Genomic DNA, 25,697 nt, shown 5'->3' with positions numbered 1-25,697 from the left:
AGTTCTGCAGGGCGGTGCCGGAGGCGGCTCCCTACTCCTTCCTGCGGAGGCGCTCTGCTCCTCCCTCCCCGAGATGGCGGCCCTCCTTGTAAACAAGCCCGGAGCTGGGGCCGGGCCGGACGGCAGCCGCGGGCCCGGCGGTGGCGGTGGCAGCGGGCGCGGCCCGGCGGGCGCTGCAGTGAAGGTAAGGCGGCGGCTCGGCTTGGCTCGGCTCCTGCGGCGGGGCAGGCGGTGCCGGCCGAGGAGGGGGAGCGAGGGATCTGTGGTACAGGAGGCGTACCCTGGAGCGGCAGGGCTTAGGGGTTGTCCGGTGTTGGGTTTCCTTTTTTTTTTTTTTTTCCCTCCTAAATGACCATCAGTTTTCCTTTTAGCTAACGGTTTAAGATGTTCCGGCCCGCAGCTGTTTGTTCCCATTGCCTTGGTGCTGCGTTTATAGCTTAAGTGTCTAACTTGATGTGACTGACTATGTGTACCAGCTGCGAAGGGAGGCTCTCCGCCGGCCAGCACTCCGCTTTGTCAGGGTCTTGCCCTCCGCTTCATGGTCCTGCGACGGTGTTTCTCCTTACTTAGTTGTGCTGCTTGACCAGGCGGCTTCCCTTGGGGCGCTGTACTTAATGAAGTGGGCAAGAAGTAGTCGTGAGGTCATCAGGTGGGATGCTGAGGAGTTAAAACGTTCTGTTTGTATCTAATTATTTATTTACTTCAAAAATATCGTTAGTTGTGTGCGTAAAGCAAAATTAATGACTCACCTGACTCATCTTATGTGCTGTAATTGCATGAGCTTTTGTAAAATAAATAGTGACAAAAGCTTTTTTATTGGCTCAAAACCAAATACGGTCTTTTTTAACTTACAGGTTCTTGAGTGTGGAGTTTGTGAAGATGTATTTTCTTTGCAAGGTGACAAAGTTCCCCGGCTGCTTTTGTGTGGCCATACTGTCTGCCATGACTGTCTTACCCGGCTTCCCCTTCATGGCAGAGCAGTTCGTTGTCCTTTTGATCGACAAGTTACTGAGCTAGGTAAGAAAATGTAAGTTTGAAGTTCCTGAAACCTGCCAGCCAAGGATATCTAGAAGATAACGCTAGATATAGGTTCTTAATGCTCCACTTAGTGCTAATAATTCCAAGCAGTGAATGTGCAGTATTCCTTTTGGTTCAGAGAAGCTCGTAGCACTGCTAACAGGTAGTAAAGCAGCTATCTTAGAAAGTATAGATTTTAACCTTTATTTTCTTGAATCTGGGCTTGCAAACTTTATACCTTGAAGTCTTCTTGTACACCTATATTGACAGAGGGCTATTCTTTTTTAAATTAGTGTGTAGGGGTTCCTGAACAAGTATTAGTTTCCTAAACACTAAAAACCATGCAATTAAGTGGGTAGCTTCTTTGACAAACATTTGTATGGAGTTATGATGAAGTGATACAGAGGGAAGTATCAATGATAACAAACTTTTTTATAGTGTTAATTAGCTCTATACATGCAATAAATGACACTGGCAGGGTATCGATAGCAATTCCCCTACTGTCAGAGTGTCTGCAGCATTTGAAAGGGTAAGATACAGCTTTTTTCCAACAGTGGCAGTTTATTTTAAGGAAAAGATGACACACACTTATAATTTCTTGAGAATAAGAATTACCTGGTCAGCATAGGGTTACAGAGAAGACAAGTTATGGGAAGAACTTGTAACGAGAAGAACTCGTTAATAGAACTGACTCCAGCAGTTTTGAATAGCACCAGGGGGAAAAAAACTGTTGGAAGGAGGAGAATCCTGAGAGAAGGACATCTCTAATCTGGTAATCCGTGAAAGAAATGTTTAAGAATCAAATTCACTCAAGACTTTACTTTGCAGTAGGAGAATCTGCTAGATTGTAGACAAAACTGCAAAGAATATTAAGGCACTCTGCAGGATGTTTTCATGGAGATCGGAGTCAGGAGAAGAAGTGTCAGTCTCAAATGAAAGAGGGATTTGTTTTCTCATTAGAGGGAGGTGGTAAAGTATGGGCATCATGAATGATCGCCAATCTAGTAGATGTGGTTAAAAGAGTAATAATTTGTTTAATTTCTTACGCATGGCTGTACAGCTGCACAAGATTTCTTAACTATGCTTTTGAGAGAGAACGTTAGAGCACAGGGCTCAGCTGTGCTGTTATGTAACATTTCTGCCCAAGACCACTGTTTTGTATTATAATGGGAAACTTGTCGTTTCTTAGGTTTTATTGTGCAATTTTTCCCAGGAATCTGAAGGTGTCCTATCATAAATCTTTTGTGTGTTTCATGTTTGGCGAAAATAAAGCTTTACAAAACCATCTACAGTTGGGTTTTTTTTCATCTTACTTAATACCAAGGAGTTTCTGATGAAAAACGATGAGATGTTATTAAACCTGTAAGTCTCCTACAGTTAGGAAGAGGGAAGAAAAGCTTCAGGATCTTTTTGCATCTAGGATAATAGACTTGCATCCTACTGGTTAATACTAGAAAGGATGATACACTGTGACCCATAGTTGCTCAAAAAATTATTAGGTAGAAAATCTTAGCAAAACATCTTGAAAATAAAAATATTTTTGTGAGTAAAAATGTTCTGCCTGGTGACCTGAGGCAGGAAGAGGTCACAGCCACTTTTAGCCTTACCATGTCCGTAAGAAGAGTCTTGAGAAATATAACTACCTCTAGGATGTAAAAATGTTTTTTTTGTGGAGCGCAGCTAATCATGGCTCCTCTTTGAGATGCACATGCATTTGTGACCTTGCTTGAATAATCACATGGTTACTGCTGTTGGTTAAATTTGCTGCACTTGTAGTTCTCCATTGCCCTGTGAGTTCAGGAGTGGAGCTGGGAGGAACAACTTTGGGACCAGGAGAACTCATCCTTCCCTCCCCTGCGTTTGAGGGCATGTGAGAAAGCGCATGTTCACGCAGCTGCTATTCTACCATTTAATGAATTTAATGAAATAATGTTCTCTAGTCTCAGAGAGGTGTTTAGAATCTAAATTATAGGATCACTGCCAAGAGAAAGTTTTGTTGAAAGAAGAACTATAAAATCAGGATGTAAGATGACCTATGTTGAACACAGTTCCTTAATCAGTGACTGTGGATTTTATGGATACTTTTAGTTGGTCATTTACTATACTTGCTTCTTTTCCTTTGATCTTTTTACTAGAACACTTAATACTATATTCATCCAAGTTTTCCCAAGGAATCTTGGGAACTTTTTGAAAGAAATACTCAGGGATCTGTATATGGATATATGTAACTGTATTTTTTCTGAGTTGGACTCTTGGTTTAAATTGACCTGTATATATAACTATATGGGAAGGCAAGGTTAGAAGTACTTTTTCAATCAGGATTTCTGGAAATATGTGATCTGCAGCTGAAAATTGACATATTGTTTACATGCTTAGCAAAATACTCTAATAGTTCATAAAATCTTGTTATAAGATAAAAACATTTAGTAATGTTTTTTCTCAGGTCTCAGGTAGGACCAAAGCCTGCCTAAAGGATACTGCTTTGCAGAGTAGACTAAAGATTGATTTTTGTTGTTTTCTTTGAGAATTCTTTAATGAAGTTGCCTGTGATTAATCTTCTAGTGGAGAATTTTAAATGAGGATGTACATGCCGAAGCTATGTGAACTGTCTAGTGGTTGTATTCAGTTGAATTAACATTTTCTAACCAAAAAGGTGCAATGGAGAAGCTTTTTCAATTTTTGAAATTTTGAAGCCATGTATTCTGGAGATTATATAGGGGAAATATCCAATAAATGGTCTTTGTAGAGAAAGAGGCTCCTCTCAAAGCCTTTTTCTTAAAGCATGTTGATTTGGGACAAGAGGCAAATAATTTCTTGCGAGCTGCTTTCTCTCTTCCTGTGTTGGGTTAGTGGTTCTTTGGTTGGTATTTTGGGTTTTGTTTTTTTGGTGGTTTTTTTTGTTTGGTTGGGTTTTGGGTTGGTTTGTTTGTTTGTTTTTGTTTGGTTGGTTTGGTTTTTTGTGGTGTTTTGGTTTTTTTTTAATTAATACATGGACCAGGGAATTTTTAGGAAGGTTGTACTTATATTACAGCTTTGGAGTCTTTATGCACCATTACTACAAAGCTGAAGCTATTTTCTGTCGTTAAAACATGTTCGACAGAGATATGCAGATGTGCTGGTTTAAAAGTTAACCAGCAGGGGAAATGAACTCAACTCAAAAGAGTGATTATAAGTCAGAATAACAATTTAATAAAACAATATAACAAGCACAGCCACAGAGACAAACAATTGGTCTCAACCCACAAAACCCAAATGTACAACCCAGCACCCCAGGGCACAAACAAAGCGGTGCTCACTGGGCCCCCCCCGAGTCCAAAGTAAAGGGAGAGGGGAAAAACCTGCCAGTGGGAGAGCTGCTGCAGTCCGGCCAAAAGTGGTGATTGCAGCCCAGCCGAGGGTGGTGGTCTCAGTCCGGCTGAGAGCGGTGAGCTGCAGTCTGGTTGAGAGCGGTGAGCTGCAGTCCTCCTCTGGATCCCACGAGTGGTGGTAAGGTTCCGAAATGCCAGGTTTATATATTCTCCAGCTCAGGCAGGAATGCAGTCCTTCCCTCAGAGTGGGGAATTCCATAAAAGGGTATGAGGACAGGATCATCCCCCCACCTCGAAGGCCTCTACTGACAACAGTTTCTGGGAAATGGCATGGAAGGCTGTAGAATACACAGTTTTGGGCTACACCCATCTGGTGATGAATCGGTCCCAGCTGTTCTAACTAGGACAGCAGATTATGGCATCCTTCATGGAATCCATCTTATTGGTATTGTTTACATTTATACAGTCCTTTGCTAGTGTTTGAGTGCTAAGATAAAACTTCAACATACTGTGCAAGAAAATGCAGTTATAGCATTCTTTCAAATCTCTTCAGACATTTGGGCAAAAGTTGCTCCTTTATTCCATGCCTTATTTGTAATCCTTTTGCAGACAGGCTTCATGCTTTTGAAATTGACATTTGTCTTGTTGGCTGAAGTCAATCTTAATATCTTTGCTCTGTCACTATCTCATTCCTGGCTGACACATTCCCTGCTATTCATGTCTTATTCTTCTTCTGAGAAGGGACGGAACGTGTAGTGACTTTTGTAATGAGCACAGACGTTCTTTGTAGGCACAGGGATGAGATCTCTAGACTCTTCTACGTTTCTGACCAAAGCCGAATTTGAGCTAAAGCCCAGGAGATTAAATAGATGTATTTACACAACTTTTTAGTGGGTTTATCTTTTAGTGGGTTTAAATATAAAATTAACGTTTGATCAGATGTGTTGAAAATGTGTAGGTCAAGTACATAATAATTTTATAGCAGATGTGAAAGAAAACCAGTGAAAGAAAATACTTCTTACGAAACTCTTTAATGACTGAACAGCTTCTTCCTCTCTCAGCCTTACCCAATGTTTGCTTAAAGCCTAAGACAATGTTTGCTTAAAGGCTAAGAGCTATAATCTATTCCTTAAGTGGATTTATTGTTTTGGTGTGTGTACATCCATTTATACAGGGCTATTAATGGCTATTTGGATTAGTGGCTAATGTGAAGATAAGAGGTCCATGTTAGCATCAGCAGTCATTATATTGATGTGTTGTTAATGTGAATATTTTATACGCAGTAGTAGCTGAAGGTTGTGCACAGTCAGTTTGCCGTGGGAAAGTGGTGTTCTAAACACTTTAGAAGGGAGCCCTCTAACCACTTGCAGGTGCTTTGTTTTTTGAGGGTTAGGATCCAGAAGTCTGTCTAGATACAGTGTCAGCAAATCCAGACTCTAGTTTATAACCTGGTTTGACATAATTTAGATTCTAAAACTGGATATAGTGCTCTGTATTTCTTCAACTTGTAATAGGAGGTGACTATTCCTTGCTCTGTGTTATGAAAAAAACACCATGATCTTGCAAGAAGTGCTACAGCTGAAAAATGACTAAGCTCTGAAGTCAGAAGATATCAAGGCAGATGGCTCTGCTGATGCTTAATGTAATTGTGGAGGGCCAGATCATTCCTTCTGTAAACTCCTTCCAGATCTGTGGCAAAAGAAAGTTGAAATATTTATTTTTATTTTGTAGGCAATTTATTTTGTGGAGTACACTGATCTTGGATTGGGTGTTAGTAATGCTATCTGTACCAGAGAAGGCTTCCACCATGGAACTGATAACTGCAGAGTTGACTGACTTTGAAAGCACTGATTCTTTAGAGCATCTTCCTTTATAGCTAAGTTCAAAGTTACTAATCAGTGCTTTGATAGGCTCGTTTCTGGAAGCAACAGATTTGCTAAAATGGATGGTCTTTCCTGGTAAGCGTATTTTTCTGAACAGGTAATCAGTATTGTTTTTCACCTTTTGAGGATGTTTGAGGGAGAATAGTTTATATGTGCTCCCATCTCTAGCTGTAGGAAAATGGTATCATCCATTTATCTGTTCTCTGAACTTTGCCTTTAATATGTGAGGCACATAACTTCTCAGTGGCCAAATTCAAAATAGAATGTTATTGTCTGTAGTTTAAACTGAAAATTGACTAGAAAAGAAAGTTTCATGTAGTAAAACTAGAAGCTACATAAAGCATGAGGTATACAGTATGGGTGCCAATTGGATGCTATTTCACATAATAGCAACTCACAGTTATCCATCTGTTCATTTGGAACTGCTCTTTCACTCTAATTATACACCAAAATCTATGGAGTGTTTGATAAATCTCCATATTGAAGAAGGAAGACAAGACTTAATGTCTGTATAGCATCAGTGGAATGACAGTGAATTCCAGAAAGATGCAGGGGACATATTCCTGCCAGACTGCCACAGAGCAGCAGAGGAGTTAGGAAACAACATGGGACAACTGGACAATTCAAGTAGTCTGGGCTCTCTAGGAAAACAGAGAAACTGTGCAATGCAGTTTCTGTGAGTTCATGTCAGATACCCAGCGTCTGACGGACACTTGCATGTGAACTGAAAATGTCAAGAGTTTAGATGTTATTTGGAACCAGCCTCAGGCTCCAGCTGATATTCTCTTAGTCTTTGCATCTGGATTATGAGACGCAGCCGAACCTTTTTCCAGATCTATCATTTATATTTTAAAATATGTTTGTTTTCCAGATCATACTTGAAGCAAAGTATTAATCTAATAAAGCAGTTACTTGCATTTTAAAAAAGAACTGTAGTTTGTATTTTTTTTTCACAGTGAATGCCGTAAATTCACTAACAGTTCTTAGGTGGTTACATGCGCATGAAGTATGAAACAAATACTTGTAATTTTGTAATTTCAGTTTTGTCCAGACAGTGGTGTCCCACACTCTAAAAAGTAATTGCAGCAACATTTTCTTGTCTTACAAACACAGTTCAAAAATTCCATCATAAAATAGAGTAGTTGATTTCAGGTCTTACAGATTCTGTTTAAATATAAGGTGGCATTTTCAGGCACCTTCTTAGCTACAAAATGTTTATCTGTCAATACCCTGGGCACTACTGGTAATGTACCTTCTATGATTCTATTCAATGCTAGCAAACCCCTGTTTCTTTTCCTGAATTTAGTAGGTTTTATACACTCAAGTAAACATCTGACAAAGAGTTGTGGGCAATGCTGTCTGCATGTTACCTTCCTTTCAGTGCACCAACATGCTCTGTTAGTATTCAGCAGTGATGTTGGATATAATTAACATCTTGAGCTTGTCTTTATTCTCAGATATGTTGTCCTGAGCACTGTTGAGGCCACATCTGCAGTACCATGTACAGTTTTGCGCTCCCCAGTGCAAGCAGAGCTAGCTACTAAAGCAAAACATCAGTAAGATAATGATGGGACTGGAGATCTCTGGTATGAGGAAAGGGTGAGAGATATTTTACAAATATCTGAAGAGAGAGTATAAAGAAGAAAGTGCCAGGCTTTTTTCAGTGTGTCTGCTGACAGAACTAGAGGCAGTGTGCACAAACTGCAACACAAAAGTTTTGTGTGCACATAAGGAAACCCTTTTAAGTGTAAGAGTAACCAAGATCTGGCACAAGTTGCCCAGAGAGGTGGTAGAATCTCCCTTCTTGGAGATCTTCAAAAGCTGCCTGTGTGTGGTCCTGGGCAACCAGCTGTGTGTGACCCTGCTTGAGCATGGCGACTGGCAAGGTGGTGTCCAGAGGTCCCTTCCAACCTCAATAATTCTGTAACTCTCTTGTGGTTGAAAAGTAATGATCCCGTGCTCAAAGATGACACTTCGTTTCTTGAGGTGCCTCAGTCTTGCAACAGAGGAAATGTCATTAAATCTATGACAATTATGCTGAAAAAAGCATAATTCTTCCTTGAAGAAACAGTCTCTAGGATTCTCATATGCTATGTGGCCTATGCAGGTAGCATTTAGGAGCAGTCATTGGGATGCAATTCTTGTTTTAGTTTTCATCACATTGCTTCATATTAACTTCTACAAGATGAGGATGATACAGGAGCGGACATGGACTTCTGCTTTGCTCTAGGGAGCATGAGATATCTTCCTTTTTGTTAAATCAAATAGTGTAAGATGTGGTTTTTTCTTTCTGAATGTTGTTTTAACTCTTACTCAGGTTTTTACTGGATTGAGATCTGCAGTAGGTGATGCATTTTGTGATTCAGGTAATATGAGGTTTGTCAGTAGGGAATTCTTCACACCTTCCATTAGTACAGTAGAAATGGACACTGTACTTATGAAAATAATTTTTAGGGCACTTGTGTATGCTTGTGTGTTCCTTGTATTCTTTAGTTGTTAATTATTATGGATTATATTAAGAGTATTTTGACTTTTTAAAAAAATTTTAATAATCTTTTAGTTAGGGAAAATCCGTATGAATATTAAATAGCTTCATGAAGGAAGGAGGAGGATGGAGCGAGCTTACAGAAAAATTACTAGTTGTATCTCATGTGGTTAATACACTGTATTTAATGTGCTCTTAATATTTGTCACAATCTCAACTAGTTTGTGCAATTTCTCAGAAAAACCTCAAGCAAATACCATTTTTTCTCACCTGCATTTAAATCTTCCTCAAAAAGGAGATTCTGGAGTCTGGGGATTGAAAAAGAATTTTGCTTTGTTGGAGCTCTTGGAACGGTTGCAGAATGGACCTGCTGGGCAGTGTGGGACAGCAGAAGAAGCCATTGGTCTATCTGGAGAGGTACTGAATTATAAACAAAAAAGAAAAAAAAATTGTTACATTTGCTGAAAGTTATCTCTAGATAGAAGATTGAAAATCAGTTCTTTGCCAAATGTAGTTTCACCAGTAATACTGTTATTTTCTTCCAATATCTAGTGTTAAGGCTTTAATTAATTGCCTCATAATTAAATGCAAATTTGTACTTGACCAATGCAGAAAATAAACAGGTATTAACAGGCATGCCTACTCTTTTCCCCTTTTTTTATGATTTTACGATGTTTAGATAAGTTTATTCATTTGGAAATTTTAGTTATAGTGGTATCAGTACAGTTTTCTAAAATATCCGAGAAATTCTCCCAAAACACTTCAACTCTTCTTAGTAGTTACTACTTATAGTATGTAGTAGTACTTCATTACCAAAACTAGCTGCTTTTAGAATTTCAGTAATAAAAACTGGTGTGCAGGAAGTATCTTTGGTAGCATTCTAGAAATAGCTAACTTTCCTAAGTGCCTGTAAGTTCTTTGGTGTTTTGTTTGTCTGTAACTAATTCCTTGTTCTGTAGTGATTGCTTTGGAGGAAATTACTGGAGCCAGATTTATTTTCTCCTCCAAACCTTTACAATTTGCACTGAAGCTTATATTTATAAAATTGCTGAATGCTTCAGATTTTTATTTTTTAAAAGTTTATTGAAAACTTAAAAGTCAAGTTTCAAAATAGTCCAAATACCTGTTAGTGTTTAACTTTTAGATAAACCTAATATTGTTGACAAGTTTTCTGATTTTTTTTTTCCTCCATTACTGGGGTTAAGTGTTAACAACTTTACTTTTGCTTTGTTTTGTTGTTGCCAGAGTATCATTCGTTGCGATGAAGATGAAGCCCACATTGCATCTGTGTATTGCACAGTCTGTGCCACTCACCTGTGTGCAGACTGTTCCCAGCTCACTCATTCTACTAAGACACTAGCGAAACACAGGCGTGTTCCTCTTGCTGATAAACCTCATGAGAAGACAATGTGCTCCCAACACCAAGTGCATGCTATTGAGTTTGTTTGTTTGGAAGAGGGCTGTCAGGCGAGTCCTCTCATGTGTTGTGTCTGCAAAGAATATGGAAAGCATCAAGGTCATAAGGTACTTCTAGTAATTAATTTGTAGTCATGCCATGGGCTGGCTTGCATGATTGCTTACCCAGTTAAAGTACAAAAGGTGGTCAAGAAATGAGGGTAGACTCTTGGTATGTCTTCATACCGTTCTTTAATTTTCCCTTCATTTCAGACAGTTGCCATTGTAAAATTAGAAGCAAAAAATTTATTATTTCTAAGTCCTCAGTGAATTATTTTATGTGTATATATATATATATATATATATATATGAAGAAGGATAGTCCCTTTATCTGCTGCTTTTCTGAACTTCTTACGACATTGAACCATCAGTTTTGAAAGCTGTTTTCATAATGTAAACTCTAAATGCGTATCACATCACTGGTGCAATGTAACCACCTTTATTTTTTTATAATCCATTATGATAAACAGGGAAATTTTTGTTTACTTGCATGATTGCTAGATGCCTGAATTTAGTTTGAGTGTAATCTATGACCCCTGATTGTGTTTTGAATTGCAAGATGATTTTAGATTCTTACTTGTCTTTCCTATATGTATTTGTAAATATATGCCAGTATACATAAGATATATATTAAATATGTTGTAAAATAGGAAAGGTGATTAAGGAAGACATTTGTGATTGATCTGTGATATTTTTCTTTTAATTAATAGCATTCTGTCTTGGAACCAGAAGCGAACCAGATTCGTGCATCCATTTTAGACATGGCTCACTGTATAAGAACTTTCACAGAAGAAATCTCAGATTATTCCAGAAAACTGGTTGGAATTGTTCAGCATATAGAAGGAGGAGAACAAATAGTTGAAGATGGAGTTGGAATGGCCCATACTGAACATGTATGCTTTTTTTTGGTTTCCCTCACATGTACAGAATATTTGCTTTTTTGTAATAACCAAGATAAGGAATTTCTCTGAAAATTAAGTATAAGCTTTATAGGACAAGACAAGTTCTTATATCTAGCAAGTCAGTATTGAGGCTTGAGTCAGCAGATAGAGGGGAACCTGTAGTCTGTTACAATGTTTTTAGGCAGTGGGAAAAGTTGTGTGACCGCTAGTATTGACATACTGTGACAGATATCCTCAGGTGCTGTGATACTCTTGAGGCTTTTTTCCCTGGTCATTTTTAGGAAGGTGCGTATACATACAAATAAGCTACTTGATTGTAGGGGTAACTTCTTGGAGGATCTTGGTATTATACAGAAAGTCTTGTCAGCCCTAACTGGGACTTGAACTGTGTGTAGCCAAGCAGATATAAACATAAGTTAGAACCTGAAATAAAATTAAAAATATACTTCTGGAATCAACTGGTGTTCTTAATCTTCTGGATCTCCTTACTGCAACACTGTAGGTACCAGGAACTGCAGAGAATGCTCGCTCATGTGTCCGAGCCTATTTTTCTGACCTTCATGAAACCCTGTGTCGTCAGGAGGAAATGGCTCTTAGTGTTGTTGATGCTCACGTGAGAGAGAAGTTGATTTGGCTTAGGCAACAGCAAGAAGACATGACCATCCTCTTGTCACAGGTTTCAACAGCTTGTCTTCACTGTGAAAAGACTTTACAACAGGTAGGTTGACAAGTGAGCTGTAGCATATGGCAAGACATGTGGAACTACAAATCAAGTTTAAACCACAGAAAAAAAAGAGGTTAGATAGTACTCCATATTATTTCTTTACAAAGTTAAAATAATGGTGGTATAACATGAGATTTCAATATTCCTTACAAGGGACTGTTAGACAAGGGTAATCAGTATGAAAGCATAGAGTCCTCCAGTTGCTTTAAGACCTATGGCATGACTCTTTTCTTGGATAATTTCTGGTATTTTTGAGGTTTGTAGGAATGCGAGATGAAACTGAAACAAAAAACCCTACAGGATTTATTGGAAGGATTTTACAGCTGCAGTTAGCAGTATAGGTGTTTGAAGGTAGTTGTCATCCTGGCTGGTAGAAAAAAATGTTATAGGATTAAATAACTTTTAGTATCATTTTTAACATGGGTAATTGAGCATCTTAAATGTGTGAAGAAAGTGACTGTATGAGAGTATCTGATTGGTCTGTTATTCAGATTAATTATAGCAAGAAGTAAATAGTATGTGTAGCAAAAGTAAACCAAGTGTGAGAAACTACTTTAAGATGTTATTTGTACTTTTTTTTTCACATAGGTTTAGAGCTAGTGTCTGGTTGCTTAGTCAGATTTATCTATGCAAATGTTCTGATCATTAACGGGTAGATATTAATATTTTCCTGTTAAGTGTTTTGCTGTATGCTGCCAAGCAATTGCTCTATTCTAGCCGCTGGAGTGATATATGAATTATATAAATATTCTTTATATATTAAATTATTGTCTCTTATAATTTATATTCTTATTCCTACATGGCTAAGAGAGGTTTAGGAAAAAGTACTTTTAAACTGCAGAACTATTCAGTATCTATTAGTGTTAAAGAAGAATGTTAAGTTACTCATATTTGTATTGCAATTTTAAATAAATCTGTTTTGTAAATGTGAGTTTCTTTAACTAGAATATTTCTATTTAAAATGCTTTATTTCTTGCAAACATATCTATATTATACTTGGCTTTTTTAAGTAAATTACTAAAGAAAAGACATGCTTTTGTTTTCTTTGTCTGTTTAGGATGACTGCAGAGTAGTGTTGGCCAAACAGGAAATTACAAGATTGCTAGAGACATTACAGAAACAGCAGCAGCAGTTTACAGAACTTGCAGATCATGTACAGTTGGATGCTAGCATACCTGTCACTTTTACAAAGGTATTCTTAATCTCATACAAGTACAGCTATCCACTTTATAAAGTCCCAAATGTAATTTAAAAAAAGGCAGGAGTAATATATGTTCATTATGATGCTGTATTTGTTGCAACAAGTTTAGGCAGTTCAGTGTCAGTTAGAGCCATAGTGTGTTGTCACACAATGAGTGTAATCTCATACTTGAGCAACATAATGACTGTGCTGCTATAATTGGAGTGAGAAATGTTCATTTGACATTGACCACATCGGTAGCTTTGTTTGAACGTTTGTTTTTTTCTTTTTAATATGTAGGATAGCATTTGTGAGTTCTAGGAACACCTTTCTTTGGAAGGAAATATCCTTGATTGTTCCCTGAAAACTGCACACCTATTTCATATACAATACTACTGGTATACCTCTCAGTTTATAATATTAAAAATAATGTGTTTCAGTTCATTAAATGATCATTTGTCTTATATTTGTGTTGTATTCACTGATAGCTTAGACAAGGTTCATCTTCTAAATAGGTTTGTTTTTTATTGCTTAAATATAACTTCAGTACAACATTCTTTGAAAGGGATGACATTATTTGGAGTTTGATAATGGTACTTTTATCTGGTGTGTGTATCTTTATTATCTATCATACTTTTCACATAGGAAAATAAATTAATTTGAAACTCAAGGAACAAGAACTAATTTGATTTATGAGGTTTCTTGGTTCTGAATGGGTGAAGGAGGAATAGGATCTATTGTTGCTGAAATGTAAAAGAGGAAATGGATGCTTGCATGGGGATTCTGTGTCAGCCCTTGTTGATATCAGAAATTAAATTTCTTCCAAATAATTTATTTTGTAAGCCCTTGTTGATATCAGAAATTAAATTTCTTCCAAATAATTTATTTTGTAACATTGGTATATTTGAATTTCCATTTAAATGCAACATTTTAGCTTTTGTCTGTCCCTTTGCTATTCAGCAGAGACCAGAGTTGGTAGGGTCAGGACTATCTCCTCTGCAAATTCCCATTATACCATGAATGAAGCAGCATTCACATTTCACAGACGAACAATTACTGAGTCAGAGGGTAATTTTGCGTGTCTGATTTTGCCTTTAGGAGCTGTTAATCTGACTCAGAAAATTTTGATTGTGAATCTCTGAGTATTTGGAAAAAGAATGGTAGGAGCCAGTTAAGCTGTTACAGGAGGTCTGAAATAGGTCTTGGCTCAAGGGACTCAGGAGACTTGGTTTTCTCCTATAACAAATTGGTATTTTTACGAAGTCTTCTATGAATTTCGAAGGTGCCAAAGCAAATGTCATTTTTCTCAAAAACAGCAGCAGCCCTAAAAAAGTAAGGTGAAAATAATTACTTGAATTTCTTACTTTTTGTTTCCTCACTTCTGATAAAACTTAATGGTGTCTTTCTGCACATGTTTTTATAACACTGTTGTGCTGATGGCCACTATTGTGACTTGCAGTGAGGCTTGTTGTACTTGAAAGATCTGTGCCTCACAACAGATATCAGACAGAAATCAAATCTTCAGATAAAAAACTGTAAACTGTTATTGTATCACCGGAAAGGTCTCTCTCAGGATCTGTCATTGCGCTGAAGGCTGCATCCATTATAAAACGAAAAAAGCATTTCAAACAGTACTAGATCAGAGGAACATTCCATATTCAGTGAAGATTGTGAAGGTTTAAGGAGGGCAGGGAGAAGTCCTTTTCGCTTTTAAAAGTGAATAGATCTCATCCATATTCTTTTGTTTCACTGATGACACAAAAAAAGCGAGAACAGTGCCATTACCTCTTCTAAACCATCCAGGGAAATGCCACATATAAAGAGCTTTTGGTACCAAGATTTAAGAAAAGAAGTTTTACTTGAACAGAAATCGCAGGTTACCTGGTTTTAAGTATGCTATCAAGTTATGCAGCTGCCAGAAATACAGACAGAAAGGTGTTTTACTGGTCAGGCTTTTTTGAAATAACATTTTAAGTTAAAGGTGCTGATACTGTTGACAAGGAAAGACTTTTAGTCATATCAGTTTCTAGCTGTGATCATGAGTAGTCAATTACTACTGACTCACATTACAGGTCCATACTGCTATACATTGTTCTCTGGATAGCAGCTTTTCTTGCAAGGTTTTTCTTGAAGTGACAGAGCCACTCCTGCAAAAAGTGGAAATTTGGTGTCTTTCACAGATTGCATTTTGATTCCTTCTGACAGAGTACAAACATGCTGAGAGCAACCTATTTTCACTCTGAAACTTACAGAAAGCAAACTGCAACAGGATGGCTAAAGTTGACAGCATCATTCACCTCCTTCACTTCCCTGGTGATTTAAGTTGTACTCCTGCTCTCCAGCCATCGGAGCTGAAGAGGTGACTGATGCTTCTGGTGGAGTTGTGGCAGAGTTGCTGGGCTGAATCAGCTGCTTTTCCTTCCTCTTTCCTTTCAGGTACAGAGAACTGGGAACATTCATTGACAAAAATTTTAGGCAAAATCAGAACAGATTTGAACGTGAATAGCATGCTGGAGACATGTCACTTTTTAGACTCTTTAAAGCCTGTTGCATACTTCTTGCTTTTTCTCTTTCTCTGCACATTTTCTGCTGATGTGCTGCTGTGCCTTATCAAGAACCTGCCCACAGATTTTTCTTCTCCAGAAGGAGGTAATCCTTTCTGGTAACATGCTGTGTCACAGTGTTCTCACTGAATTTTACAAGTTCTGCACTGACTCCAAATATTTAGAATTTAGAGGACATTTATTTACTTTTATTAAAAGTAAATAAGTCTCAATGTTTTATTTTTCAAATCTCAACTATTCGGTTAGTCTTTGGGGTTTGGAGCATCTGCCATGTGTAGTAGTAGCACTAAAAATACTGAACATTCACAGATTCATATGAAGTCACTTTTTTCACAATAAATAGATAGCCTGTGGAGTTCTGTGTTAAGGATCGTCTAGGCCTATTTAGGTTTCCAGCAACAAACAGACAAATCCGTGGGTGAACAGTACATTGAGATCTGTTAGTCGCAGAAACTGCAGTATTGACTCAGTAAATCCCTGAACTGCAAGCTGTTAAACACAGGGCAGGTATTTAGGAGAGTTATCACTATGAGCTTTCCCTGTTTCTTACTTTTGTATCCATCTTTGCCCAGTTTTAGAGAGCATACTGGATGAGATGAACCTTTGATCTGACTCTTGCAGTCATGATGTTGCTGACTTTTGCATTCTGGTATTTGCATAATTTTTAGGTTTTTTTAGAAAGCAGTTTCTCAAGGTATTTTTACTCTCTTCAGAGGTTGTGATAGTATAACATCATTGAGTTACTCTGTATTGATTATTTTCAAAGTGTGCTGCTTCATCATCTGTGACAGAAAAGAGAATGAAGTTGCTTGTCACAATGACAGTATATCCAGCTGTATAATGGATCTTCTGTGTATGTGTGTGCACGTATGTATATCTCAAGTCATGTGATGTAGATGCTTATGCATCCAGTCACACTGGTGACATGTTGGTCAGGAGAGGTTGTAGCATTTTTGCACTCAGTAGTATTTCTAATGTAAGAGGAAATAAAAGGCTGTCCAGAGTAGGCACAGGTTTGCCTAGCACGGTACTATGTGGATTTTGCAAGAAAACAAATGTATTGCTGCATAGTTCTGATGATTGATAGTCTGGTGTTTCATCAGCAGTTCTTAGTCCTTCAAAATATGTTTCAGGGATACATAGTCATTTTATCCTGTGTTATTTCTTTTACCATTTATGTTTTGCTAGGTGATTACATTGCGAACAGCCTGTTCAATACTTACAATAGCTTGATGTGAACTATGGAGAGGAAGTTGATTCTCATTCCTTGCATCCAAGCAAGACCCTGGGGAGTTGTTTGTTCTTCTTCACTGTTAGAGATTACTGCTTGTTGCTAATAACGTTGCTGAGCTTGAGGTGAAGAGAGAGAGCTGTGGAGCCCCCAGTAGTTCTCTAGATGGAGGCATTAATACTGTGAAAAAATAGGGAGTTCTCTGGTCAGAGAATTCCAGCTAGTTGCTACAAACAATTCCTCACGTGGTTTCATCCAAGAATGATGAAAGACTTTAAAATTTTAAGAAGTTCAGAGTTACTGTCGTGAAATTGGCCGACTTTTTAAAAGACATACAGTAACTCAGGTAGAAGTTACAGGTTTGTTACAGAGATTATTGGATATTTTCGTTTCTGTTATTGCTGGAGGTGATTGGTCATTGTGCCATGAATTTTTGGAGTCAGTCCGTTTAATCATTTAACAAATGATTAAACAGTCTTCAACAGTAAGACAGGTTGTCCTGAGGACAGCTGGCTTCTGGAGCTTGTAGAAAGAGATAAGAATCTGAACAGCCCCCCCTGTAATCCAGAAGGAAACAGTTAGGGACCTACTGAGCCACTTGGATCCCCACAAGTCTATGGGACCAGATGGGATCCACCCAAGGGTGATGAGGGAGCTGGCAGAAGAGCTCGCCAAGCCACTCTCCATCATCTACCAACAGTCCTGGCTCACTGGGGAGGTCCCAGATGATTGGAAGTTGGTGAATGTCACACCAATCCACAAAAAGGGCTGCAAGGAGGACCCGGGAAACTACAGGCCCGTCAGCCTGATCTCAGTGCCTGGCAAGGTTATGGAGAAGATCATCCTCAGTGCAATCACACAGCACCTACGGGATGGACAAGGGATCAGACCCAGCCAGCACAGGTTTAGGAAGGGCAGGTCCTGCCTGACCAACCTGATCTCCTTTTATGAGCAGGTGACCTGCCTGGTGGATGAGGGGAAGGCTGTGGATGTGGTCTGTCTGGACTTCAGCAAGGCCTTTGACAAAATCTCCCACAGCATTCTCCTGAAAAAGCTGTCAGCCCACGGCTTGGACAGGGGCACCCTGTGCTGGGTTAGGAACTGGCTGGAGGGCCGGGCCCAGAGAGTGCTGGTGAACGGGGCTGCATCCAGTTGGCGGACAGTCACTAGTGGTGTCCCCCAGGGATCAGTGTTGGGCCCAGTTCTGTTTAATACCTTTATTGATGATCTAGATGAGGGGATTGAGTGTACCATTAGCAAATTTGCAGATGACACTAAGCTGGGGGGGAGTGTCGATCAGCTGGAAGGCAGGAGGGCTCTGCAGAGGGACCTGGATAGGTTGGAGAGATGCTCTGATTCCAACAGGATGAGGTTCAACAAGGCCAAGTGCCGGGTCCTGCACTTTGGCCACAACAACCTCCTGCAGCACTTTAGGCTGGGGACAGAGTGGCTGGAGAGCAGCCAGGCAGAAAGGGACCTTGGAGTTTGGACTGACAGGCAGCTGAACATGAGCCAGCAGTGTGCCCAGGTGGCCAAGAAGGCCAATGGCATCCTGGCCTGTATCAGGAACAGTGTGGCCAGCAGGACCAGGGAAGTGATTCTTGCCCTGTACTCAGCACTGGTGAGGCCACACCTTGAGTACTGTGTCCAGTTCTGTGCCCCTCAGTTCAGGAAGGATATTGAGGTCCTGGAGCAGGTCCAGAGGAGAGCAACAAGGCTGGTGAAGGGACTGGAGCACAAGTCTTATGAGGAGAGGCTGAGGGAGCTGGGGTTGTTCAGCCTGGAGAAGAGGAGGCTCAGGGGAGACCTCATCACTCTCTACAACTCCCTGAAAGGAGGTGGTAGCCAGGTGGGGGTTGGTCTCTTTTCCCAGGCAACTATCAGCAAGACATGAGGACATAGTCTCAAGTTGTGCCAGGGGAGGTTTAGGTTAGATATTAGAAAGAATTTCTTTACAGAGAGGGTAATCAGGCATTGGAATGGGCTGCCCAGGGAATCGGTGGATTCTCCGTCCCTGGAGGTTTTTAAGATGAGACTGGATGTGGCACTTAGTGCCATGGTCTAGTAACTGCAGCAGTAGTGGATCAAGGGTTGGACTTGATGATCTTTGAGGTCCCTTCCAACCCAACTGATTCTATAATTCTATGAAATGGTGGGACAATGTGGATTTTAAACACAAGGGTTTTCTGTATTGAATTTCCTAAGTTTTCTGTCGTTTTGTGTATTCTGTTTCTTCTAGGACAACAGAGTACATATTGGACCAAAGATGGAAATTCGGGTTGTCACTCTAGGATTAGATGGAGCTGGCAAAACAACTATTTTGTTTAAGTTAAAGCAAGATGAATTCATGCAGCCAATTCCAACAATAGGTTAGTAGCTACAGTTTAAATGTAATGACTTTTCCAAATGTTTGACTTGTCTGCAGAGTTTGGTTCTTTTATATTCCTACAGAGTAGGACTGTAAAACTTCAATATTTTTATTCCAGGTTTTAATGTTGAAACAGTAGAATACAAGAATTTGAAGTTTACTATTTGGGATGTAGGAGGAAAACACAAATTGAGGCCCTTGTGGAAACATTATTATCTCAATACACAAGGTAATACTGCTACAAGTTTTATACTGCATTTGGTGTTCTAGCTTGTATTTCAGAGCCAAAAAGATTATTAATAGAAATAATTTATAACAGCAGAAAATTGTTCATCTAATGTAAAATACAGCTGCTGGATTCATGAGCAAAGAAATTTTAATCCAGTTGGTCATATTTTCTGCTGCATGATAAAGGTGCATTCTCCATAAATCCATCAGACAGTTCATGGAGCCAAACAAAATTATAACCTCTGTTAAATTGGTTTAGCTGACAACAGACAAGGTGCAGTGTTCCAGAGTTTGCATAGTGAGAAGCAGTACTTGCCAGGTGAAATTTAAATAGCACTTGAAAATACTCAGCTTTCAGGAGCTTTCATTTAGCAACTTAAAAAATTCTGTGACATTCTGTATCTTCTGACTTGGTATTGCGCTGTAATATCTGGTTGTAGACTAGCTTATTGATTCTGAAAACATTAATCTATACGGTGCCAACTTAGAAATTCATGCTGTCCTTCTGTAAATCCTCCATAGGTTTTTTTCCAGTTCAGAAAGGGATTCCTCTTCATTGATTCATTCATAATTATCTGAAGCACTTAAGAATTACAAACACCGGTTTATGTGCTCAAACTTGTGTGTTGCTTCAGCCTTAAATGCAAGCTTCAACACTTCAAATTACTCATCTTTTCAAACTTCTAAAAATTATATTTTGGGGTTTCTGTTATCTTCTTAGAACATATCATGTAAAGTAGCAGGGAATCATTCCCTGTATGTTGAAGAGAAAGCTAAGCAGTTAGCCTGCTACGTACCTGCAGTAGTTTTTGTTTACTTTTGGTGTTGGGGTTTTTTTCGTTGCAAAAACACTGAGTTTAAATTCTGTCCTCTAGCTCTGCCTTCCTGACTCCCCAGTTTGTCTGGCATCTTAGTTACTCTCTCTAGTGAATAGTAAAATGTGCTACTATGTTGGCTTCTCTGGCCTTCTCTGGCTTGTGTAGTCTGTAGTTGAGGGAAGCCATGCTGATTTGGCTGAACTGTGGATATTACAGGCTGCTAAGGGAAACTGAAACAGTCATGTGGGACTTGATGGCATATAAATGCCATAAACCTCAAAATACGGTTTAAACTGAGGTACTTTATCCACACATAGTAAATCTGGTTTTAGAGCTGAGTAGTTAAAATATCACAGCCTTTGTATCAGACCAGGAAAAAACTTAGGCTTTTTTTCCCTGAATTCTAGGTTTTTGTTAAAAGTATAGAGGTATGTAAGGAATTTCTCAGTCCGCCTGGATTTGAAATTAAAGTTGTGCACCGCTGAGAAACTTTACGTATAGAGCTACTAGAAAAAAGGAATTGTGTAAGCTGAAAGGTAATTTTACAGAGTTTATTTTTTAATATGTGTAAAACATTTCTCTCTTTCTTTCATAGCGGTGGTGTTCGTTGTTGATAGCAGTCACAGAGACAGGATCAGTGAAGCATACAGTGAACTTGCGAAATTATTAACAGAAAAGGAATTGCGGGATGCCTTGCTCTTGATCTTTGCTAATAAACAGGTACTTGTGATTTACTTTTACTCTTCTCCTCATCTTGTGTATCAAATTCCAACCCTCTGCTGTGGGTGGGGAATGGTAACATCAAAAAAGCATAAAATGTAGAAGTTTCCCTTACATATAATGCTGGTAAAATAAGTGTTGCTAGAGTGGTTAGTGGATTGAACAACTTTTTGTTTTATGGTAACAGGTAGTAGATACTTAACTGTTGCATGTGTTTGGAAAGCTTTTATATGATCTATAGCTCCACCTAAGTGATCAGTTAAAAATAAAATGCCTTCAAACATATTTTGGAATAATAATTGAGTGTTTGCATCCAATTCTGTTGCAGGATGTAGCAGGTGCACTTTCGGTGGAAGAAATCACGGAACTGCTGAGTCTCCACAAACTCTGCTGTGGCCGTAGCTGGTACATTCAGGGTTGTGATGCCCGAAGTGGTACAGGACTTTATGAAGGATTGGACTGGCTTTCCAGGCAGTTGGTGGCTGCTGGTGTCCTGGATGTGGCTTAATTTTACAGTAGCTGCAATTTAAGGTTGTACTTTATGGTCTTGTTCGCATGACCAGGATGCTGTCGCCAGGTCTGCTCTCTGAAGAGGGAACTTCATTTAACTTGGTGATTACAGAAAAATAAGGCTTTATCCTAGATTGGATAACTGGTTCAGTAAACTTCTGCTGATACAGTGTTTTTGAAATTTGATAGTAGTGGAATAGGCTTGATACAAGGATGTTATGAAATTCTTTTTAGTGAAATTGTTACAATTTAAAATTCTTCCCTGATAAAATATGCATTGGAGTTCATACAATAATTGTAATGATGTTATAGTAGGTGATTAGTGTTAGAAAAATTTTGAGTGGTTTAGAAATACTTTCCCATGAAAATATTCCAAAATCCATCTCAAGTTATTAGAATGGCCATCTCTAATAGTCAGAAATAAATGGTGCTACTCTTTATTATCTAAAGAATCTATTAATGTAAAGGTGGCATTCAAGCTTAAATGTAAATACACCATATAAAGAGAGTGTTTCCCCTATATTTATTAGCTTCCTTGTTTGTTATCAGAAAGCAGCATACCTGCATAAAGAAATCCCAGAACGGAGAACCGTGTTGCAGAGTGAGGAGGCTATGGCATAGTTTAGCTACTCCTTTTCTGTCGGGGGGGCAGGGGTTAGTTGGGTTTTTCATGCTAAATTATTTATGGACACACTGTAGTGATACTGAGGTGAAAGTGTTTTGTGCATACTTGAGGACATAATCGGCCTTTAAAGATTAAGTTTACTCCTCAAGAAGTCAAATTAAATTTTAAAAAAACTTCTTAAAGAAGTAATGTGCTGTAATGTCAATCCAGCTATGTACTTTTATGTAGAAGTCATGCTTCCAGATTAAGGTAGTGGCCTTAAAATATTCAATAACATAATGGAAAACCAGTGTACACCAATTATAACTCTTATTTAGAAGAGTAGATAGTAAAATGTGATATAAACCTTCCATAATTAGATATTCAATTCTTTCTGTATCTTCTACATGGAATTGTTACCATTGCCTCTATTTTTGAAGATTACGCATTCACAAACCCACGAAATATGGGTGTAGTGCTGTTTAAATTTAGAGAAGGTTGCAATGACTTATGGTGTCTGTTTTTCTGCTGGACATGCAACTCTGCTAACAATTTTATCTGTCTGGTATGTGCACCAGAACCTTCTGCCCTTCTCTTTTAGTGCATGGCCACTGCCAGTTGAAGAAACCATGCCATCAACTCTCTTCGTGTTAGTAGAGAAGCTACAAAGAGCATGACCAATAGATCAAAACTGTGTATCATCACTTTTCTTACTGGAGTAGGGATGAATCAGAAGAACCAGACTGTGGAAGTGAGCAGTGTTCCACAGATGTGGAGATATTTTTGCCACACTGGAAAGTGTGCTTACCTGTGAGAGCTCTGAACCTCACGGGGCAAAGAAAGTGTATCCCATTATCTGTGGCTATGGCTTTCATTGTCACTTTGGTTTCCTACTGCATACCTTAGATAAAGCCAAGAATGTATAAACAAATAGTTTTAGTACACTTGCACTTTTCTTCAGGCGGAAGCAGTTGAGGTAACTACTTCCTCATAAATGTCACTTATTTGTATTTTTCTCTTGTTACTTAAATTTCAGGTAACTGGTGTTAAATGCAGCTTCAGATTCAACAAGTCTAATGACTTGAATAGTACCTGAAAGAACACTAAGCTTCAAAGTAGTATAATGTTTGTGAAATGAATTTCAATGCCTACATAGGTACTGAGACAGGGTATTTACTCTTTCTTCAGACAAGCTGATATATTTGGAAATAGCTTATAACAGAGTAAAAGGTGGGGTTTTTTGCACCTACCAAACTTTAAATTGTTCCTCTTTCCCAGCCTGTAACTTCTTGAATGATATACAGTTGGCTGCTCTGACTTGAGCATCTGCTTAGCCTGTGCTGCGGAGCAACCCCTACCTAGTTAGGGCTTACTGTCCCTTCACAGCTCTTTTCACAACTCTTTTTGAAATACAGACAAGTTCTGCTAAGTATGGTCGATACCTTTTCCTGGAATATTTTTAACAGAAGGCATGCGTTCTTTAGAAAAATCCTGATTGTATAGTTTTATTTTAGCTGACTTAGGCTTCAGTTACACATGCTGCTCAGTTCTATTTCAAAATATTCAAGGCGACTAGTTTGGATTTGATGTGAGAGCAGAGGAAAAATTTTCACTCATGCGTATTTTTGAGTACAAGTGGTTGCTTGTGACATATGGAATGCTACCGTAAGTGTTTTTAAAATGAATTTATTTAAGATGACTTGAAGTAACTGTGAAGGTGTTACATTTGTCTGTGAACTCTTCAGTGTAAACAGGTACACTAAGAGGTTTATTTGTATACTGCTTCAGTTATAAATTTAAGCTTGTTTCCTCAGTTTTACTGAACTTTTTGGTGTACTGACTTATGCAATATGTAATTGGAATATTTCCTCAACTAGAACTCACTCAAGCATTACTAACTGTGAGGATTGTCTGAAAAGACTGAATGACTTCTCAAATGATTTTGACTTAATTCTGAAATTGAGTAAATGCAACATCCAGTGACTGTGTTGTGGCTTTCTTTAAAGAATATCATCTCGAAAATAGTATGGTTAGGGTTAGGCTGAAAAGTAATGTTTTATCACTTGGTATGATCTTTCTGTATTCTACCTTCAAAGTTATTGTGGACTATGAGGGTTTGCTTCTGAGAATGTTGGAGTAGATGTGGATGTTATGTAAATTTCTTGGAAGAAAGGGCTTTTTTAGTGGAGCTGCTGCAATTTGAGTTGCCCAGAAAATTACTTCTTTTCAATAAAAGTATGTAAACCCTTGAGAACTAACTTTAATAAACTTGCCTTTTTGGATTTTTTAAGGTCATCTCAAATTAGAGGTGTGCTACATTTAACTTACTGTAGAATTTTTCTTAATGATCCATGAAGATCCTTTATCTCACTTAAGGTAAGCTTCCTGGTGGCAGCAGCAACTTTTGAGAGACTGACTTTGATTATCATGCATCATATCTCAATTCATAAATTAAGTACCCAGAACTGTAAACTCTTGAGTCTTTTATGAGTGCAGTAGTGTTATGTGAACATAAACAGCCAAGGTAAATATTACTGGTTTTAGAGTAGACTTAACTATGCAGCGTAGTAGCAGGACTTTATCTAGACACAGATTGGCAATAGCTTGAGGAGTTGTCTGAGCTTTCATTGAGGACCTGTTTTTGTGAGCAGAGGGCTGGTCAGAGGCTCTCTTGGGCAGAGGGATCACAAATAAGGTTTTGCTTCTTGAAGAAGGAGAGAAGGCATCAGATCTTCCACCTTGGGCTTTCAGAGGGCAGACTATGGCCTGTTTAGCAAACTAGTTGAGAGAGTCCTTTCAGAGGTTAGTCCTGAAGACCAAAGGAGTCCAGGAAGGCAGAACATTGTTCAAGAAGGAAATCCTAAAAAGGTGCAGGAGCAGAGTGTCCCCATGTGCTGAAAGATGAGCCAGTGGGTAACAAGTCTGGCCTGCCTCAATGGAAAGCTTTAGCTGGAACTCAGGGAGAGAGAGTGTATGACATCTGGAAGAAGGGGCAGGCAACTCACCAGGACTCCAAGGATGTTGTGAGGTTATGCAGGGAGAAAATCAGAAGGGCCAAAGCCCAGCTAGAACTTAATCTGACTACTGCTGGAAAAGACAACAAAAAATGTTTTTACATCAGCAACAAGAGGAGGGCGAAGGAGGATCTTCGTCCTTTACTGAATGCAGGGGAAAACAGTGATGACAGATGAGGAAAATACTGAGGTACTTAAAGCCTTCTTTGTCTCAGTCTTTTAACAGTAAGACCAGTTGTCCTCAGGGTTTCCAGTCCCCTGAACTGGAAGACAGGGATGGGGAGCAAAATGAAGCCCCCGTAATCCAGGAAGAAATTGTTAGTGACCAGCTACATCAGTTAAGACACCTGCAAGTCTATGGGACCGGATGAGATCCATTAAGGGTACTGATGAAACTGGGGGAAGACATTTCACTGAGAGACTTAATCAAGACACTTTCAATCACTTACCAGCAGTCCTGACTAACTGGGGAGGTGACTGAAATTTGGCAATTTTAACTCCCATCTGCAAGGGTCAGAAGAAGGGTCCAGGGAACTACAGATCTGTCTGTCTAACCTTAATGCCAGTGAAGGTTATGGAGCAGCTCATCCTGAGTCCATCACATGGTATGTGCAGGACAACCGAGATCAGCCAGCATAGCATGGGTTTATGAAATGCAGGCACTGCTTGACCAGGTGACCCACCTA

The 25,697-nt window shown here is 38.9% G+C and overlaps 1 protein-coding gene across 1 annotated transcript; it reads left to right on the top strand.

Moving 5' to 3' along the window:
* Window positions 1–2: 2 nt before the first annotated feature.
* On the top strand, window positions 3–24,246 carry TRIM23 (tripartite motif containing 23). The gene is made up of 11 exons (XM_032675499.1): window positions 3–184; window positions 855–1,017; window positions 8,989–9,110; window positions 9,939–10,217; window positions 10,859–11,041; window positions 11,553–11,768; window positions 12,832–12,966; window positions 18,989–19,118; window positions 19,236–19,346; window positions 20,759–20,883; window positions 21,212–24,246. The coding sequence occupies exons 1-11, from the start codon at window positions 74–76 to the stop codon at window positions 21,389–21,391; spliced, it is 1,755 nt and encodes a 584-aa protein (XP_032531390.1). The 5' UTR covers window positions 3–73; the 3' UTR covers window positions 21,392–24,246.
* The last annotated feature ends 1,451 nt before the right edge of the window (window positions 24,247–25,697 follow it).

This window comes from Chiroxiphia lanceolata, chromosome Z (genome assembly GCF_009829145.1).
Source record: "Chiroxiphia lanceolata isolate bChiLan1 chromosome Z, bChiLan1.pri, whole genome shotgun sequence".
In the NCBI taxonomy this organism is placed as follows: Eukaryota; Metazoa; Chordata; class Aves; order Passeriformes; family Pipridae; genus Chiroxiphia; species Chiroxiphia lanceolata.
Note: the sequence above shows the minus strand (reverse complement) of the source record. Positions and strands in the feature narration are given on the sequence as shown.